Consider the following 18767-nt stretch of genomic DNA (forward strand, 5'->3'; position numbering starts at 1 on the left):
TAACAGGATTATATAAATCATTTTATTTTTTTTAACAAAGCATCATACATGTAAACACACACTATTTTGTATCAAGAAGAGAAAAAGAAGTAAACATTTTGTAATAAAGTAATTTTTTGCATAACGACTGTGGCTACATTTCTTGTTCCCCACTAGCCAGTATTAGTCCGTTCACAATACATATCCTTCATAGTTTAGGCAGATACAGCTTCCACCACCAGGGGAAAAAAAAACACAAGCTTGTATAACAATGTTTGAGAAATTTAACCTAAAGTAAGAATCAACATTAAATAGTCATATTGTTCACTATTACAACCTTTATGATCACCCTAAACCACATTATTCCTGAGTTCATAGTCCAAACTATGAGAAAGATGCAAGTTCCCACTTTGTATGTAAATGACCATGAAGGGAAGGGTACGAGGATAAGAGGCTGCAGAAGGGCTTTGATAATCAGTCCAAGGCTTTGCTGTAGCAGGGTTCGCAGTGGACTTTCCCACCATGTAGGAACATACCGTCGAGAAGGTCTCCCATTGGCTTACTACACACACCACACTGAAACATTGGGAGAATGTAAAAGAAAATGTACTGATGAGAAAATGCAGTAAAGAGCAGTGTTTTTATCCTTGACATTATCTCATACTAAGTTACTGCTCCATAATACACAATAAACTGGTTAAACCCTTGATTCATACACTGGCAATATGCAATAGCTAAATATAATTTGTATTCAAGACTTGTAGAGTATTAAGGTAGTACTAGTAAAAAAGTATTAAGGAGCAAATTTAAGTTATAAATATTACAGGAGTAGTTTTGGGAAATGAAAAAGATCGACACCACGCTCATGTCTGTCATATGAAGCTACAGCCAGCAGCTGGTTAGCGTAGCTTAGCATAAAGAGAGGAAAGATGGCAGGAATATGTTATATTAACGGTTTTATGAAGCATTAGGTGGATTCTTGAACAATGGATAGTGTTTACACTGACTAAAGCTATAACTGGCTGCCGTCTGTAACATCACATTAACTCTACAGACAATAGAGAGTAGTATCTATCTTTTCATCTAACTCTCTACAAAAAGCAAATGAACACATTTACCAAAATGTCAAACAATTTTTTTAAGGAGGACACAACCTCACTTCCTCCAGGTCAGACCCTTCAAGGACTTTTTATAGTCCAATAAATACCAAAAGTGCATCTTCATAGGAGCAGACAGATGAACTACCTTGAAGCAGTGGGGGTGACAGTTGATATTGAGGTGCTCGATGGTGATCTTGGCATCATTACCCACTGTCTCTCCGCAGAAGTTACAGGTGGATGACAGCTGGCCACTGGGGAGACACAGCGATTGAGACAAGTTACTTTGACCACGACTCAAGCAGCTCTCATGCAGCTGCAGCTCTGTCTGGAAAAATAACCTGTGACCCTTTCTGTCCTGTGCAAGGGAACTTAATAAGTGTAAATAATCCTTTGATGTCCCCGCTTTGCCTCCTAATGAGCTGACTTGTTGGAATTTCTGCCCTACTGCTTACACATATCTAGTTCCGGCAGAACTGGAAATAACAAGGCAGGGGGAGAAGGGGCTTAGGCTTATGGCTGGTTTAAAGCAGGTTAGGGAATTGTGTTGTTACCAGGAGTAAGTGGAGGAGCTGCGTAAGAGAAATGTCAAATAATCTCACTCACTACAGAAACAAGAGCAACTAAAAAAGAAAAATCTTAAGAAAATGTGTGTGTTCTCACTGCTGAGAATTTGCATTTGAATCACTTGAAATAGCTGAAGTTAAAGTTGAACTGGCAGTCACAATACAAACACTGAAAATAGCTGATGTGGCAGTCACAATAAAACTATTGAAAGTAATTGAAATGACACTTTAAAATAGAAGTGCTGAAGCTGTTGGCGCTGAAGAGTTAAGTTTAGTTCAGTTTTTAGGTTGAAGTGAAAATGCTTAGAGGAGCTGAAAGCAGTGAAAAATTGAGCTGGAAGTTTCGGTGCAAGAAGTGTCGACTGAAGTGTAACTGAGAGCAGTTTAAGTAACTTGTGTATAAACAAGGGCGGTTGTGGAAGTTAGAAGAGCTGCAGATTTTTTTTCCAAAAGGTGAAGATCTAAAAAGGTTTGAAGTATGTGTCGAAGTGTAAGCATTACAAGGAGTCAAACTGTCAGCTGATGTGTAATTGGTGAAAGCAGTTGAATCGTCATCTAAAGAGCAAGAGATGGAAGGAGCTGAATGCAGGTATAATAATCCTTTAGGGAGTTGTGTTATTACCTGGAGTAAGCGGAGGGGCTGCTGTAAGAGTAACTGGTGGAGCTGGATGTCAAATAGTCTGACCCACTATAGAAAAAGGAGTAGTTAGTAAGTCATCGTGAGAGCAATGCTGAAAGGTTTATTGAGCCATATTTTGTTTTAAATCAATATTGTTATTTGATTGTGTAAACAATCATGCATTGTTCCTACCTATCGATGTTGTCTCTGGCATTATGCAAGGACAGCTCTGTTGCATTGACATACTCCTTCACGTACACGAAACCCCTTGAGCAGTGGGCAGATGAAAGAAAGATTGAGTTAATATGCATAGTTAAAATATTAGCTGTCACTTTCATTTAAATGTCTAGTTTGTTAAAATCACTCACTTTTTGGCCTCAGGTTCTGGTGTTTGGACACGCTGGTCTTCTTCTGTCACGGTCCTGGAATAGGTTTCATAACTGGAGACAGAGTGCAGCAGAGTAAGCCTCATCTTTCACTCACTGACAACAGCAGTGTGATGGGTTATACAGAAGGACTCTACATCTGTCAAATGTAACTCAGGAGGTAATCATTTTCTGCCATCGCTTGTTAATGGCGTGCTGTTTAACGGGCTGTGATTTGAAAAAAGGACATCCCTAATACACATCATTAATCTGACATCTGGAGACTGATAATTAGAGGGAAGGAAATGAGGGCAAATTGAAAGACAATGGGAGAGCCGATCTTGTCATTTAACTTCAGTAATAGTCTGGCGTCTGTCTAACCAGGAATCATGCAGGAATTGCAGGTAGCATTAGATCCAGACTGCAGTATTAAGCAGATACAGCTGCATTCCCAAAGGGTTCGGCCTAAATTTCTCACTCCCTAACTTGCAAACACAGAAAAAAGGTGGTGAAAGTGTAAAAACAAGCCCAGATGGCCTAAATATTAGATGGTTGGTTTTTAAATACATTTAATTTCTATGCAGTACCACATCCTTGCTTAAAACAAAAGACAAAATGCTCCAGTTGAAGGAGACTGTCCTTCCAAAAGGAAGAAAATCAGCAGACCAAAAAGTAGAAAATAACACTCTGGAGAAAGTGTCCTTGCATTATGATGTGTCTGACATTAAGATCATAAACTTACCGATCCATAGCGGGCTGTTGGTCACTGTGTATCGCCCTGGAAAGTAAAGAAACTATATTAGACTGAAAGTGTAGGCTGTAGCAGTCAACAAGCCGGACTCAATCCAGTGAGCAAGAATTGTGCAGTTTTTATAGATGTACAAGGCTGATCTTTCTTTCTCTGCTGATTCAGAGGGGTCTGGATTCATTTGGTGTGGTCTCCTTCCTATTGTACTGCAGCATTGCCTCATTCTGAGCCCTCTCCTTCCCATGCATTGTTGTTGCAAATGTACCCAAATGCTTCTCACGCTGTCAATTCCACAGTTTTTCATCATAAGAAGTAAGTTTTAAGAATCAAATCAATCATTCAAACCTGATAGTGGTGACGGTTGTGAGTGTCTCTGTATACTCCGTGCTACAAAACAGAGGGCAATCCTGCATTATAAAAAAAGTCTGGCAATACAGGTGAAGAAGTGACAGTATAAAGTAAAAAATAACAAGTTGAAAAGGAGTTGATTATTCTCAGACTAAGCTGGGAAGAAGTTTTAACTTGCATTTAGCTTGCTTTCAATTAAATGGTTGACAGGCCTCGAATTTTAAGATGCTGTAATGACTTCCTGCTGGAATTGTGAAAAATAAAGTGGTTTAATATGCATTTAATGAGCCCAGCCACCATGGAGATACCTTTCCTTCTCCTTCTCCTCCTCCTCCTCCTCCTCCTCTTCCTCCTCTTCCTCCTCCTCCTCCTCCTCCTCCTCCTCCTCTTCTTCTCCTGTAGTGGTAGTGAGAGTATAGACAGTGGGTGATGTCCACCTGTCCCATGGAGAGTCATTCTCAGTGGACCTTGAGCACAAACATAGACATCATGTTGTAGCATGAGAAGATGACAAATTTACACTCTTAATATTGTTAAAATAATAAAATAAAAATAAAAAAAACCTTTAAGGGGATCTGTTTACCGCAGTTGTGAAGAAAAATGGTAACAAATATATGTCTGACCTATTTTCATCGGCACCAGTGCACAATGTGTTCTGGCTCAATGAGTAGTTGCTGCAAACGCCTAGTTAGGAGGTTATGGGAATAAAAGGAACACACAGGGCTTTTAATAAAAAAGATGACTTACTTTCTCTCAAACATGACCACTGTCTGTTGATCTACAGTTTGGCCTCCTGGTGCAGCTTCTTGGCTGAGAGGGGACATACATTGAAAGGCTTTTAGCACATAATGGACATGGATGGGTGCGTGTAGATGAATGAAACATAGTGGACGATATTGTGTGGAAGTATAAGAGTAAATCAATGTGTTTCATCACCTCTCTTCAGTGTTAGCCTGCTGAGGTGGGTTGGTTTCCCATGTGCGTGCCCATGACCGCCGAGTGCCGAGACTGGAGAGAGAGAGAGAGAGAGAGAGAGAGAGAGAGAGGGTGTAGAAGTTATGACACATCAAGCATATTAGACCGTAATGTGTGCACTTTGAGAGAACCATTTCCATTTCCCTGCATGCGTCTCACTCATACATTCATAACACAATTATGCACTAAACTCAGTTTAATACCTTGTGGTGTCAGTGTTGATAGGGGTGACGCTGTCTGCAGGGGATTCCAACGCATTACTGCTAATACTGTCAAACACACGCACACACAAAAAAGGGGACAATGTCGTGAAGTAAAACATTAGAATTTCAGGAAATGGGGTGCCCTGGGGTTTAAAGCACTGACTGTGAAGCGCAATACCCCACTGGGGATCTTTGTTGCATGCCATTGCCCATTTTCTGTCATCTCTCAATGCTCTAATAAAGACATAATGTGCCCAAACACACTTTAACAAAACTACAGGTGCACACAGGGAACACGTCACTGTCACACTGAATATAAAGAACATTTACAGTTTATAGTTTAAGGTTATTTGACTAATCAATTAGACAATCAACAGAAAATTAATTACCAGTAATTTTGCCGATTGACTCAAAATTTCAAGTCATTTATCGAAAAAAAAATACCCCAGATTCTCAAATAATTTCTGCTTTATATCATAATTTACATACATTTGGGTTTTGGACCGTTAAGTCAGACAAAATAAGCAACTTTAAGAAGTCACCATGGCCTTTTTTTATTTTTATGATTTTCAAACTAAATTAATAAAAAAATAATCAATTTTGAAAAAGTTAACTGGTAAAGAAAATAATTGTTAGTTACAGCTCCACTTCACTTAATAGTTAGCTGGATCACAGAGAAGGTGTTAGATGAGTGCAACTTACTTGGTTGCTGGACTTGGACCTTTGTTCTCCATGAAAGTAAATGATGCACTGAAGAAATAATAAAAATGTAAAACATGAAATCAACATGAGTGTATCAATAAGGTGTACCCACAGAGCTCAGTGTGTCTGGTATAACAGCTGCTGATTATGAATACAAAGTATTGCAATGAACAATAAAGTGCAGCAATTGCAGTAATTCTAATATTATGTAGCAACATGATAATATCGGCGCGACAAGCAAAGGTTGCAATATAGAAAAAGGGGAATTTGCATGATCATTCCGGTACCTGTTGCTGGAAATATCAGAGAGAGGCTGGAGCAGGTCAGAAGAGCTGCAATGGAGAAAAGTGGCTCATAATCAGAAACTGCTGCATTATGCATGCCGAGATGCTATCTGGCTGGCTGGAAAACAGTCACAGCTCCAAACCAATATGATTACCTGTTAGAGGATGTGGTCCCTATCGGATATGGATCAAACGGATCAGCCGAGCTGAAAAACAATTTCACACTGATTTCACTCTCAATTGTCAGCATGGCCCATCTTGTGTCAAAGGAATTCTGATCACATTGACTCATAATGGAAAGATTTAATGCAGTTTGAATGGTAAACAGAAACACAGAGGAACCCGGGGCCAAACTCAATCAAAATCAGAATCTGGATGTCTTTGACAAATGGAAAGACTATTCTGCTGCTGAATGGCAAAACTCAGTGTAGTTAAGGTTTTCTTCACCCAAAATGAACCCTGACTTCAGTCTATACCAATTACTGAAACTAAACAGATCATTAATATCATCAAATCTGTTTTCAGATTTTTTTTACAAACAAGAAATGATTTCCTAAACAATGATTTTTTTTATCAAAAAACATTTAGCGCTTAATTGCTTATTTAACTGGAATGAGAATCTATTTTACAATTGAATCCCATTTTTTAAGCAAATGCCTTTTTCCAAATACATATTGCATCCACATACACAGACCTCTTAAAACACCAGCCCATATGTGACAGTAAATAAACTACCTGGATTTGGTGACTGTGGTTGTCTCACATGAGCTCCATGGATCTGCATTGTCCTCTTGGCTGCATGGAGGCGTGAGATAAAAGTAAGTAAGTAAGGAGAGTGGTACAGATGAATGGCAGGAGATGGGAAGGGAAAAGAGGGCAAGTAAAGGTGAGTGTGGTTCTTCTCATACACTATTTACAATGCCAGTCCATTAGAAAAGATTGGAACCCACTGAACAATTTAACAAGCATGAAAAACATCTGAATGTAGTACAGAGCAGACTTTCTTTCTGTGTGTATGTGTGTGTGTTCTCATACCTTTTGTCAGTAATGATCACAGTTTTGGTGGTTATAGTGACTGTCTCTGTGAGGCTGGGGGGAAGAGAGCCACAGCATAGTTGCAGACAGAGTTAGTATAAATCATTACAAGGCATATCTGGATAGAATGCATTTCTTAGCAGGAACAGCTCTGCATAGATAGATAATTGTTTAAGAGCAGCCTGTCATCTCCTTCTACCTTTGTGTTCCTTTGGCTGTTTCATCTGTCTGTTTCTCCTCTCGCTGCATGCTGAGGCTGGCGGAGACAAAACAAAGCAGCAATACTAATCAGTACAGAACATTCTCTTCTATTTCCAGTCGCGTCGAAGATAAGACGTGGCTTTCTGTTTCAAAGCATTACTCAGTTGCTTCAGGAATCTGCGACTTTGCTTCTATCTAACACGGTGCAGGGGTTAAAATAGAATGCTGGAAGTGGAGGAGCCCTGATTTATGGATCAAACTTGAGGCGGATGGGGTTTATTAAAAATCTTACACCTCAGGGAGCTGGGACGCTGGGCTCCTTCATCTGCAGTGATAAGAATTAATGGTACACAAAGAGGGGAGGTATGGGGAGCAGAGGCCATCACAAGCCTGTCTCTGTCTCACCTGCGTGCCTCTGTGTTGATTGGAATGACATCGTTAGCCAGGAGATCCAGGGTGCCACTTGTCTTAGCTGGGTTTGACTCACTAAAAATATCAAAAGACAAAAGTCAAATACAGAGCAGAGTTTGTGCGCACGCAGCTTGATTTTCTACTGATGAAAGGATAATTCTTTGCATAACATCTGTATTTGGGGCTTGGGCAGGAAATAGCTCTCTTCCTATACCTGTTTAGTCCACTAAGCAGATCCTGATTCCAGCGTCCTGGACTGGGGGGGACGGGCTCTGCGGACTCCTCTGGACTGCGGAGGCGGAAGGATGAGAGGAAGAGGAAGAGGAGATGGTGGTGATGAACAAAGGGGGGTTTAGGATTCAGAGATTTCAGGGCAAGAACAGGCCAGTTGAGGTAGAGGAGAGAGGGGGTCATTAGAAGTCCAACAGTGCCACCTTGTGGGTAATATTAAGAGCATTTCTAATGCAAGGCTTTCTCAAAACAGTAAGAATGTATTTCTAACTAACCCGTTGGTGAGAGCCAGGAGATCATCTGTCATTGGTAAACAGTTGCTGAGCGCTGGAGCTGGCTTCTGTTCAAAACTGCTGACAGTAAGAGAAAAACAAATGAGTGCAACTGCTTTGGCACGTACGCGTACATCTCTATATTACATTTATAAGTACCACATTTAATCAAGTCTAATTAGGGAGACCCTCTTGTGTGAGGTAGTTTAAGGCACCTGAAATAGACATGTGGAGTATTTTGTGATTACGTTAAAGTGAACACAGTGGCAGTTAGCCATTATCTCTTTTCTTGCCAATCTTGCTATGCCATGAATGAGGAAGTTGTTGCTTTTATACCCGTTCTCTGTGATGTGACTGTTTGCTGAACCTGCTTTTTCCTCTGCCATCACTGGCTCATCATCCTTAAAGCTGTAGAGGAAATACACTCTTATTACCAGATGCTTGTTGAGGCTGGAACATAAAAATCTATTTTTTTTCAATATTGGTTTTCTGCCGCTTTCATCTTTTTCTTTTTCCAGTACCTGGTTGAACTTGAGTCGAAAGAAATGAGAGTGTCGGACAAGGTGGTGAGCGTGTCAACACTGGAGCTGTGAAAATAGATGGAGAACAAACACATGACATTCCAGGGCAGCTTTCAATCATACACGTGAAAAGAATAAGAGCAAACATGCACAAAGAAAACCACATGAAGGCATATTCAAAGCTTTGCTTAAGAATTATGATATTCATTCATTGTATTATATAAAAAAATATGTCGGCAGACTTTATGTTGATGTTTGAGGCTCATTACCACTAAGTTAGAGTTAAAGTATACTGATGAAAACACTATGTAGTGGTGGAAGTATTCAGATTGTTTACTTAAGTAAAAGTGTGTATTAAGTTGAAGTTTGTATTTAATATATTAATACACAAAGTACTCAGTTACTTTCCACCACTGATACTATGTTAAAATATGTGGCAGCACTGATTTTGTTTAGTGGAAATCTGACCTTGGCTTTTGAGATGGTTTCGGTGGTATTTCTGGTTCTGGTTCGGTCTTCACTGTGATCTCTGTTACAGCAGACACTGGGGCAGGTGACAGAGGGACAGGTGAAGCCGGGGAAGGGGCTGCTGGAGTAGGTGATATTGGGGTTGGTGACGCTGGGGTGAGTTCAATCATAGGGGGCTTAACCTGCCAAGAAATGTCTGAATCCTTGGGTTCTGGGTCTGTACGGACTGCTTGAAAACACTCTGGGATGAGTACAGGGAGAGGAGTGGCCACCTTGGTGCTGCCTGGTTCCATGCCTTCAAATGGGTCCTTTTCTGTCACAGACACTGGTGGGAGGTCATCCTTCACAGGCTTTGGGGCAGGTGACAGAGGGACAGGTGAAGCCGGGGCAGGGGCTGCTGGAGTAGGTGATATTAGGGTTGGTGACGCCGGGACGAGGTCAACCATAGGGGGCTTAACCTTCCAAGAAATGTCTGAATCCTTGGGTTCTGGGTCTGTACGGACTGCTTGAAAACACTCTGGGATGAGTACAGGGAGAGGAGTGGCCACCTTGGTGCTGCCTGGTTCCATGCCTTCAAATGGGTCCTTTTCTGTCACAGACACTGGTGGGAGGTCATCCTTCACAGGCTTTGGGGCAGGTGACAGAGGGACAGGTGAAGCCGGGGCAGGGGCTGCTGGAGTAGGTGATGTTAGGGTTGGTGACGTTAGGGTTGGTGACGTTGGGACGAGGTCAACCATAGGGGGCTTAACCTTCCAAGAAATGTCTGAATCCTTGGGTTCTGGGTCTGTACGGACTGCTTGAAAACACTCTGGGATGAGTACAGGGAGAGGAGTGGCCACCTTGGTGCTGCCTGGTTCCATGCCTTCAAATGGGTCCTTTTCTGTCACAGACACTGGTGGGAGGTCATCCTTCACAGGCTTTGGGGCAGGTGACAGAGGGACAGGTGAAGCCGGGGCAGGGGCTGCTGGAGTAGGTGATGTTAGGGTTGGTGACGCCGGGACGAGGTCAACCATAGGGGGCTTAACCTTCCAAGAAATGTCTGAATCCTTGGGTTCTGGCTTTGTACGGACTTGAAAACACTCTGGGATGAGTACAGGGAGAGGAGTGGCCACTGGTGACACTGGTCGGGGGTCATCTTTCACAGGCTCTGGGGCAGCCTCCACCACCTTTGGTGCCACCGGCTCATTAACAGCAACGTCAACAGTGGTCTTAACACTGGTGTCGACTCTGTAAACAACACAGGCAATCAATGAGTTTGAAGAAAGCACTTGTTGCGCTGAATGTAGAAACACGGCGCAGGGCTTACGCTTTCCGTGGTTTGGGATCAGGCTTGGAGGCAACAGATGTGACGGGCACGACGGGGGAGGGGGACGGAGTGCTGGCAGGTGCTGGTGTCGCTGCGCTCTCATCATCATCAGTAATCTCCACTCTGCACATTTGTAGCAAAGCACAAGTGTGCACACACGTGAATGCATGTGTGGAGTTGGCCGTGCACACACATAGTTGGCAGACAAAGTTACATTTGAAACCTTGACTCACGGGTTTGTCTTTTGTTTTTAAGGGGTGATAGAGGGAGCATTTACCTTCTAGCAACAAATGCTGGAACGCTGTTGACCAAAGAGGTTTCGGGCGCCGTTTCTGGAGTCCTGAGGTTTTTCAACAAACATTTTTCAGAAATGCCTCCAGAAATGCCCAATATTTCATGTGCGAGTGAAAAGCACAATTTCTTGTCTTTTTAAAATATGCAACTCACTTCTATTGAGTGTTAAGATTAGCATTGGGAGAGTGACATAAGACATACATACTCATATTTCTTAGCAGCAGAAAGCACATAAGACCGTTGCCTGACTGAAGATTGCTTCAGAACATTGCTGGCAGCCTCCGTCCTGCAAAATGAGTCATTATGATGTTAATGTAATCTCTTTTCCGGGGCATGTGAGTTCAAATTGGATGGCGTGAGGACAGTCATACCGTTTCTCCTGCTCCTCGTTGCTAAGTTGACTCTCCTGGTTCTTTAGAGTGGGCCTCACAGTGTAGGGGGCTCTAAGGAACAGAAGCGCAAACACACACCTCATGAAAATACGTTCTCACTCATCTGCCAGCGGTCAACTGGGAATCTGATTCGTGTGCGCTCACATTTTCTTGTAGCTTTCTGAGGGTTTTTTGGTAAATTGTGTCGTTGGTCGACTGTCAAAAAAAAACAGATCACATTAAAGCAGGAGTGTCTAGTCACACAATTAACTTTGCTTGTTTAAGCAGGAGACGCTCTTACCTAAAGTTGTTAGTTGGTGGAGATGAAGTAGGCTTGTCTAGTTTAGTGAAAACGCCTCTGAAAGAAAAACGTCACTAAATTCATTCTTTTTTTCATCAATGTAACATATAGTTCAATTACAAAATGCTCCATTTGGTCCCATTTTTAAGAGCTCAGATAAATCCACACTTTGGTTTCAAACTGGATTTCTAAATGTGAAAGTGTTATTCTTACCTAATCAGGTATCCTGATGACGGTGCTCTAAATTCAAAACAGAGACTCATTGTCAGCACAATTGTGTTGTGTTGGGGTTAGCTTTCCAAGTGCTCGTTAGATAGCTCTGTGACATTACAAATCTGTTTACCTCTCAGCGTCAGACTTGGTGGCTGGCGGTGTGGATGTTGTTGGTGATGACACTGGACTGGTCTCAATGGGGGCTCCGTTCAAACGGCTGGCCCTTACTTCTGCTAACCTGCATGTTTTCACAGGAACTTGGTTTTGTCTATTCAAGTGAGGGAGTAATGGATAATACGTACAGAACCCTACTAAAACACGTGTCTCACCATGGTTTCTCCTTGTCGGTTTCATCCTCAGGCTCAGCCTCAGCCTCACTGCGGCGCTGCAACCAGCTGCCGTCGCCCTTCAGCTTGGTCCGCACTTTGGTGGTACGGAACACAGATTCTTTTTCCACCACTGCGACATAAACAAGTGCATGTCACATACCCACACACCATCTGAGATAATACACACACGGTAGGCTGCATCATGAGGACATCTTAATCACTGTATGCTTGATAACATGCGTGATAATCAGTCTCCTTTGGGCCAACACACAACACATAATCAAGCACTTGTATTTTTGCATTTACTCAAGGCAATGACAGATCAGAAATGACAGTCATCAACTTGGCGCAGAGAGACGCAAGCGGACGCGCTCTGCCTTCATTGGAGGAAACACGTCATCTCACATTCAGATCACACCAGTCAGCCTACTCACGTTTTGACATGCTTGTTCTAGCTGAGTCTCTCTCTTCTTTGTTCTGTTATCTCTACAAGCCACCTGAAAACATGTATGGAAAACATCTTGAATATGCAGAAAATTGAAATTTATTATGACACAGTCTTGTCTCAAAATGGCCCTTCCCACGCCATGTTCCCTCCCAAAGAAGGACATGTGCTCTGTATAGCATTCCTCTGTCTCATCCTTTAGACATGTAGATGATCCTGTCTGACCACTTTCCCAAAAATACTGCTGTTGCCTAAATACAAGTGGACTCAGACAACTACATATATTTATGATCCTTTGTGTTTGGATACAAAATACATTTGCACAGAATGATTTATGTGGTAAATATTGCTTCCTCCCATACATATTCAAATTAATGACCACTCAGTTTTTTAAAAAGGTCAAAAGTGAACTACTCAGTGGGAAACCCACTTCCCCTGGGAACTAAAGAAGAAAGTAGACGCGGACTACAGCTCATGCAAATTTGTAGAACCAAATTCAGGATGCAAATATAACGTGTAAAACTCCCGGGGTTGTGAATTCACTCCTTCAAAATCATGTCGCCACAATATCTCTGGAGAATTTTGTCCACAATAATGGTGACAGAACAAATACACGAGGGCTCAGAAAGCATATTTATCTTAGGTTTAGCCCATCGGTCCACGGAGGATAAATGATTGATGAAGAGCAATAGCATTTAAGATAAACATGGAGCAGGATAGACAGCTCTACTGACAAGCAATCATAACAGGGAAACACCCAGAGAAAATGAAAGGGGCAAACACCGACAACCACCAGTTAACACTCTAAACAAACAGTTTATGTAGCATGATTGATTACTTTTAGATTTTCCGTTCTTACGCCTGCTGATTACTGAGACTCTGAATACAGAATCTATCCATATACTTTAAATCATGTTGTGAATAACACACCTGCCAGCCGGAACCCTTACCTGCTTTCACTTTATATCCAGCAGAGAAATGCCCACCAAGCTCAGTCGAGAGTCTGTGACTAGTGTGTCCCTCTGAGTGTGGCTGGTGTGAGCAGAGGGAAAGTCTTTCTTTGTCAGACAGGTGTCTCGGTCCCCTGTGCTAGCAAACAGGTACGGGCGTGAGCAATACCAAGCCCAGTCATTCAAGGAAGATAGATGTGGGGTGGAGCAGAACGTGTTTATCCGTATGAGTGTGAGTGTGCGTAATAGAGGTTGCTAAGGACTCATTTTTGTTTACTACACCTGCACTGAGTTCATGGGAGTAGGCAAGCACATACCTGTCGTACAGGTGGCTGACATTCAATTCTCGAGAAGGAGCGAGGTGCACACAGTATGGCAGACATAAGGGAAGCAACATCTCCTGTGGGAACGCTCCTCTCGTGCTCACTGGGTAGGAAAACCCAGGAAGCACACATCTCATTAAAATAAGATCAAGAACAACACACACAACCAAATTGAGACAAACAGAAACAGCGGCCCACACGTCAATAAGAAATAACATCAAAGCCAATCTCATTTGGATGGTATTGAATTCAAATTTTATATTTGAAATAAAAAAAATGAGTACTTTCATTTGTTTATGTACAAAGAAAACTGAAACCACCACCTTAAAGTATATCATATCTTACATAATCAGAATCTAGTAAAATCAAGAATGACTTAGTTTAACCTTTTGTAGTTCATATTCTAGGGCGGAGGGCAGACAAAGCGTAGTACAAACTATGACCAACGTGAGTGACTGGGTCTACACTCCTGCATTTGATCAACAATCAACAGCGTGCACTGATTGGCCGACCATTGTTTCAGAACAAAAAGCAATCTCACGCATGTCATACATTTACCGATACTTTTCAAATCAGAAAAGAGTGTGAATAGATTTCGCAACATATGAGAGAGGGGGTGGAAGAGGAAATTTGCATGTCTGAAAGCCAAAGTTTCACCCTGGTGAGAACACTGGCAAGTGTAAAAGCTCAGGTCTATTATCTACCTGGATCCCTCTCTGTCCTGAACAAGAAACCAGTCAGACGGCTCTGGCTGTGGCGCTGACTCTGGCAGTGAATCATTAGGGTGCTGCTGGCGCAGAAATAAAACAAGAACTCAAACTATCTCAACATAACCACCACACCAAGACACGGAATGACAAAAATGCTTCACCTAGAAAATGTCAAAATGGCTGTGGCAGCTAATGAATACATTTGACACAAATACTTTGAAAATGAAGCACTCTGGCCTTTACGAGTTTGTCAGTTTTCATAACTTTGTAATGATGAATGGAATGTTAAAAAAAGGATTAAGAAAGCCTACAATGCAATTGCATTGCCCATCCCATTATTGTATTTGATGACAGTCCTTGAATAGTATTTTCACACATAGCATAACTCCTAGAAACACATTCCATTAGGATGATATATAGTATACCAGAGAGACTCCAGTATCGGTGTGAAGGTAAAATGTGTTTGGAAAATGTGAAAAATGTGTGTGAATTATGAGTCTATGGAAAAACACGATATGACCACCAGTATGAGGACAGCAAGTGTTTGAGGACAGCAAGTGTTTGAGGACAGCAAGTGTTTTTAGAAAAGCGTTTCCTTGTTTAGCTTCCTTCGAGGGACAATTGCCCAAAGAGGGAATTTTGTACTTGTACACAGTCGGTTTGGATGTTACCCATTGATGTGTCGATCTAAAAAAAAACTGCTAAAGCCTCATATTAGCTTTGGCTGAACTTTGATATAAATTTGTGCATATAATGAATGAAGACTGGATTTGTCGCCCAGTTCTTGCATTAGAAATCACATTAGGAAGAGATCTTATCATTGTCAGTGTGGACAAGAGGAACAGTTACAGCAACCAAAAAATGTTTTAATGTGCATATATGTATGTGTTGTGTTAGGACACACTTGAAAAAGGTAAACCTACACTCTAAACTATGGGCAGTAATATATCCTGCTCTATATTGCAGCGTCCACTCTTCTAGGAAGGCTTTCCACAACATTTTGGAACCTGGTGAACAGGCTTGCCTCGCAGTCGTCATTCCTATTCATCCTCAGGCTGTTGGATGGGGATGAGGTCAGAGCTTTGTGCAGGCCAGTCAACCTCTTCAACACAAAGTGCACAAATTTTTCTTTATGCACACGGTGTGCACAAGGGTATTGTTCTGTTGAAACAATAAAAAGGGACAATCCCAATCTGTTGCCAAAAGTTGTACAAAAATACACATCCCTGTCCCACATACTTATGGCCATATAATGTAGAGTCAGTCATCATTTTAAACAATATTTTCAGGCAAGTTGTTCTGGGAGAATTGTGGTTTAGTGGAATGACTTAAGGCATTTTGACATAAACAGCAGCATCTCAATGTGTGTACAGCACAGGATGAAAATATACAAAAATATAAGTCTTTGCAGTTTACCCAGTGCAAGATCAGAATACTTATGTTGTCACAAACGCTGGTTTTAACTGTTCACTAAGTGCTTTAAAACTTTGGATAGGCCAGACTGCAGTGTGTGGACGAAAATCAGAGTAACTTGCTGCCATCTGCTGTTGAAAATGGTACATACACATTGAAAAGGCACTGATAGCTTCACATTGAGAGGTTTGGATAAAGGTAAACTTTCTGTTCCCTCAAATTGTCCATTCAGGGTCACTGTATGTCTAGAGTGGGTGTAGTACAGCCTTACATGTCTCAACAGTCTTCGTCTCCATTCCACCCTCAAGCTCCTTGTCTGAGGTGAGGGTAGCTCTGCACTGTGCGTGCTATGCCGTCCTTCAGACTGACTACCGGTTTGTAGCCCAGGTCCTGCTTGGCCCGGTCACAGCTGTAGTAGTGATGGGTTCCAGCCAGAGCCACTCTCATTGGTGTAAAGGTGGGTTTAAAGGACACTAGAGGGCGCAGGATCAAGGCCAGTAGCCAGAGGAGCAAGGCCAGCCCGTACACAAGAGTGTAGGGCAGGTGGTAGTGGGGAGCAGCGTATCCCAGACCCACCAACACCTCAGACATGAAGTCCCAGAATCTAACTGGCTCATCATTGGTGATGTGGTATGACTGAAAGTAAAGCGGAAGATACAAGTTAAATAATAAAAGGTGTGTGACTCGCAACATGATTGTATGGACAGCATTGTTTTAAACCGGCTCTGTGTTTGATTTTATTCTCACTCACTTTTCCACATATAGGAGAGTCTGGCCTCAGGCGCTCAGCAGCCAGGATGTGGCCATGAACTACATTCTCGACAAAGGTGAAGTCCACCAGATTGGTCCCGTCACTGCAGAAAACAAAGACAGAGAATTAAATTAAGAAATACACCATTAAGCATTAAGAATACAAAAAAAAAGAAAAAAAAAAAAAGAGTTTAATCATTCAGCCCACGGGTCTGACATGCTAGAAAGGTTAGCAGAACATGCGGTAGCCTCTGAATACTGGTGCCCCACAGGTGGTTGATAATTCAACAGCGTGCATCTCAATACATATTTTTAACTATTTACAGTGATTTTTGCTGAAACCAGAGCCGTATATTCTGCTTCTATTAGTAGATTTTACTAGTTGGATTGGCATCATTGGTTAAACCCATACAACTTACCCAATGATGAACTTCATCTTGCCCCTGCGAGCCGCGTCCACTAGAATAGGAACCAGCTGTGGGTCCCGAGGGCCAAAGATGCCATGAGGCCGGATGGCAACTGTGAGGAAACCCTTCTCCTTGTCACAAGCCTCAAGGACCAGCTGAAACACAAAGACAGGAGAACATTTTCAACTCTGCATCCTTATTTCTCTCATCTCTCTCGTGGGTGTGACTGTATGTGAAGAGCATGGATCAGATGACATGCAAATAACAGAGGAAGTCCTGGAAAGATGTACTCACTACTGCTGGAGATTATATTGGGTTGTTGTATGACGCTGATAAAAATAAAGCTAAGTGTACAAAACTAAATCTGCTACTCGGGTGTAAGGAGTAAATTCTAAGAAATATTAAATCATTGGTTCATTACATTTTGTATTCCTTTCCAAATCAGAGCTGAAAACTGTGCTAGCATCCACTGGGTTCAGTATATCACAGGGCTAAGACACACAGCTATGTGCAATTTAGAGCCTCCATTTCAAACTGTGGTTTGAGGAAGGTCACATATACTAAAGTGGAGAAAACATGCAAACTATACAAAGAAATGAATGAACCAAACAACCGTGTTGTGGGGCAACAGCACAAACTGGGCTACACAGGTGAAACCACTCTCCAACCTTTTCTTGCTCAATCTTGGTCTCTGTGTAATAGTCGATGGGCTTCTTGGCGTACGGTAGATCCTCTCTCCCATTCTTAACGTCCGTCCCTTCAAACACCACACTGGCACTGCTTGTCAGGACCAGTTTCTGGCAACAAAATAAGTAAATCACAAAACAGTTAAGCCACTTCAATGCCATCTTTCATCCCTGAACAGTGAATAGCAGGCATAAACAAGAAAAGAAAAGCCCAGCATCCCCCCCCCCCCACACTGCCTCACCTGTACTCCAGCCTCGACGCAGGCCTCAATGACGGTGCGTGTGCCCTGAATGTTGACCCTCTCAAACAGCCTGCGGTCATCGCTGGCGGGGGCTGGGGAGGCACAGTGGAAGACCAGGGACACATCCTTCATAGCTGACAGCAGAGCCTGGGGCAGAATGTGACAGACACCTTACAGCTATTGACAATTGTTCCATGTTTTTAATATATATGAGGTCAAATGGCCAGGCTGTTAATTAAATACTCAAGGTGGCATGCAAGGCCTACATGTCCCTGTCTTATCTATATTGTTCCAGAATGTTACCAGTTTTTGGTCTTATGTTTAGTCAGGTCAAGTCCACATCAAGTCTCAAGTGCACATTTTTTGTGATTGATGTCGTACTCGAAGGGGGCAAGTCTCACCTGTTTGTCGCAGAGGTCTCCCTGGTGGAAGGTGACACCAGGCAGCTCATAGCTCTGACGGATGTCAAACACAGAAACCGAGTAGCCTCGATCCAACAGCTTCTCCACCAAGTGTCTGCCCAGGAAACCAGAGCCCCCGATGACTGCACACCGCTTACTGCTCTGTATGACACAGGTTGATACATGTCAAGCGAACAAACAGCAATAGCATCATTAAAAAGTTCAAACAAATTTTGCACCATTAAAAAACCCCGTCTCAACTCACCGGTCGCACGCGCGTGGCCATGTTGATTGAATAGTGACAAACTGGTGAGCGAAAGTATCAGGCACCGTGGTGAAAATATGTTCCCTTACAAGAGGAATAGTAAGTAACGAAGAGTTTTCCTAAAACGCAGTTCATAAATGTGACAACTTTTAACATAAGACGCACGTAATAGGCTACTGTATTTACCTGCGGTCCGCGCGTGCAACACAAACACCGTATAACCTATAGACTGTCTGAATGAGCTGAGTGAGAAGCGGTCTGTGATTGGTGGAGCCAAAGCTCAGCACGAGGATGATGTTTGAGAGTGGCCAATGGTGTACAGGATACGTCAAAGAA

The 18767-nt window shown here is 42.4% G+C and overlaps 2 protein-coding genes across 4 annotated transcripts; both read right to left on the reverse strand.

Moving 5' to 3' along the window:
* Window positions 1-8: 8 nt before the first annotated feature.
* Window positions 9-13386, reverse strand: znf185 (zinc finger protein 185 with LIM domain). Its single transcript, XM_068714538.1, has 34 exons — window positions 13235-13386; window positions 12274-12336; window positions 11840-11969; window positions 11641-11748; window positions 11511-11537; window positions 11298-11354; window positions 11162-11212; window positions 10997-11068; window positions 10831-10911; window positions 10609-10671; window positions 10332-10454; window positions 9026-10252; window positions 8558-8623; window positions 8373-8444; window positions 8040-8114; window positions 7748-7822; window positions 7528-7608; window positions 7121-7177; window positions 6922-6975; window positions 6622-6681; window positions 6042-6092; window positions 5890-5934; window positions 5603-5650; window positions 4901-4966; window positions 4659-4730; window positions 4470-4532; window positions 4031-4189; window positions 3720-3761; window positions 3369-3404; window positions 2630-2701; window positions 2454-2528; window positions 2265-2330; window positions 1225-1330; window positions 9-555 (listed from the first exon to the last, which is right to left on the reverse strand). The coding sequence occupies exons 2-34, from the start codon at window positions 12281-12283 to the stop codon at window positions 454-456; spliced, it is 3492 nt and encodes a 1163-aa protein (XP_068570639.1). The 5' UTR covers window positions 12284-12336; window positions 13235-13386; the 3' UTR covers window positions 9-453.
* Window positions 13387-15337: 1951 nt separating this feature from the next.
* Window positions 15338-18661, reverse strand: nsdhl (NAD(P) dependent steroid dehydrogenase-like). Of its 3 annotated transcripts, none has more exons than XM_068714534.1 (8): window positions 18432-18661; window positions 18167-18328; window positions 17766-17912; window positions 17506-17634; window positions 16850-16992; window positions 16432-16534; window positions 15952-16316; window positions 15338-15428 (listed from the first exon to the last, which is right to left on the reverse strand). In XM_068714534.1, exons 1-7 carry the CDS (start codon window positions 18450-18452, stop codon window positions 15984-15986), a joined length of 1038 nt encoding a protein of 345 aa, XP_068570635.1. In that variant the 5' UTR covers window positions 18453-18661; the 3' UTR covers window positions 15338-15428; window positions 15952-15983. The 3 variants fall into 3 exon arrangements, with proteins under 3 accessions (XP_068570635.1, XP_068570636.1, XP_068570637.1); XM_068714535.1 differs by having other exon boundaries at window positions 15406-16316; window positions 18432-18472; window positions 18618-18659; XM_068714536.1 differs by having other exon boundaries at window positions 15406-16316; window positions 18432-18472; window positions 18597-18613.
* Between the last annotated feature and the right edge of the window lie 106 nt (window positions 18662-18767).

The sequence above is a fragment of the Cebidichthys violaceus genome, unplaced genomic scaffold (genome assembly GCF_023349555.1).
Source record: "Cebidichthys violaceus isolate CVI_PGR_0920_01 unplaced genomic scaffold, fCebVio1.0.p SCAF_2, whole genome shotgun sequence".
In the NCBI taxonomy this organism is placed as follows: Eukaryota; Metazoa; Chordata; class Actinopteri; order Perciformes; family Stichaeidae; genus Cebidichthys; species Cebidichthys violaceus.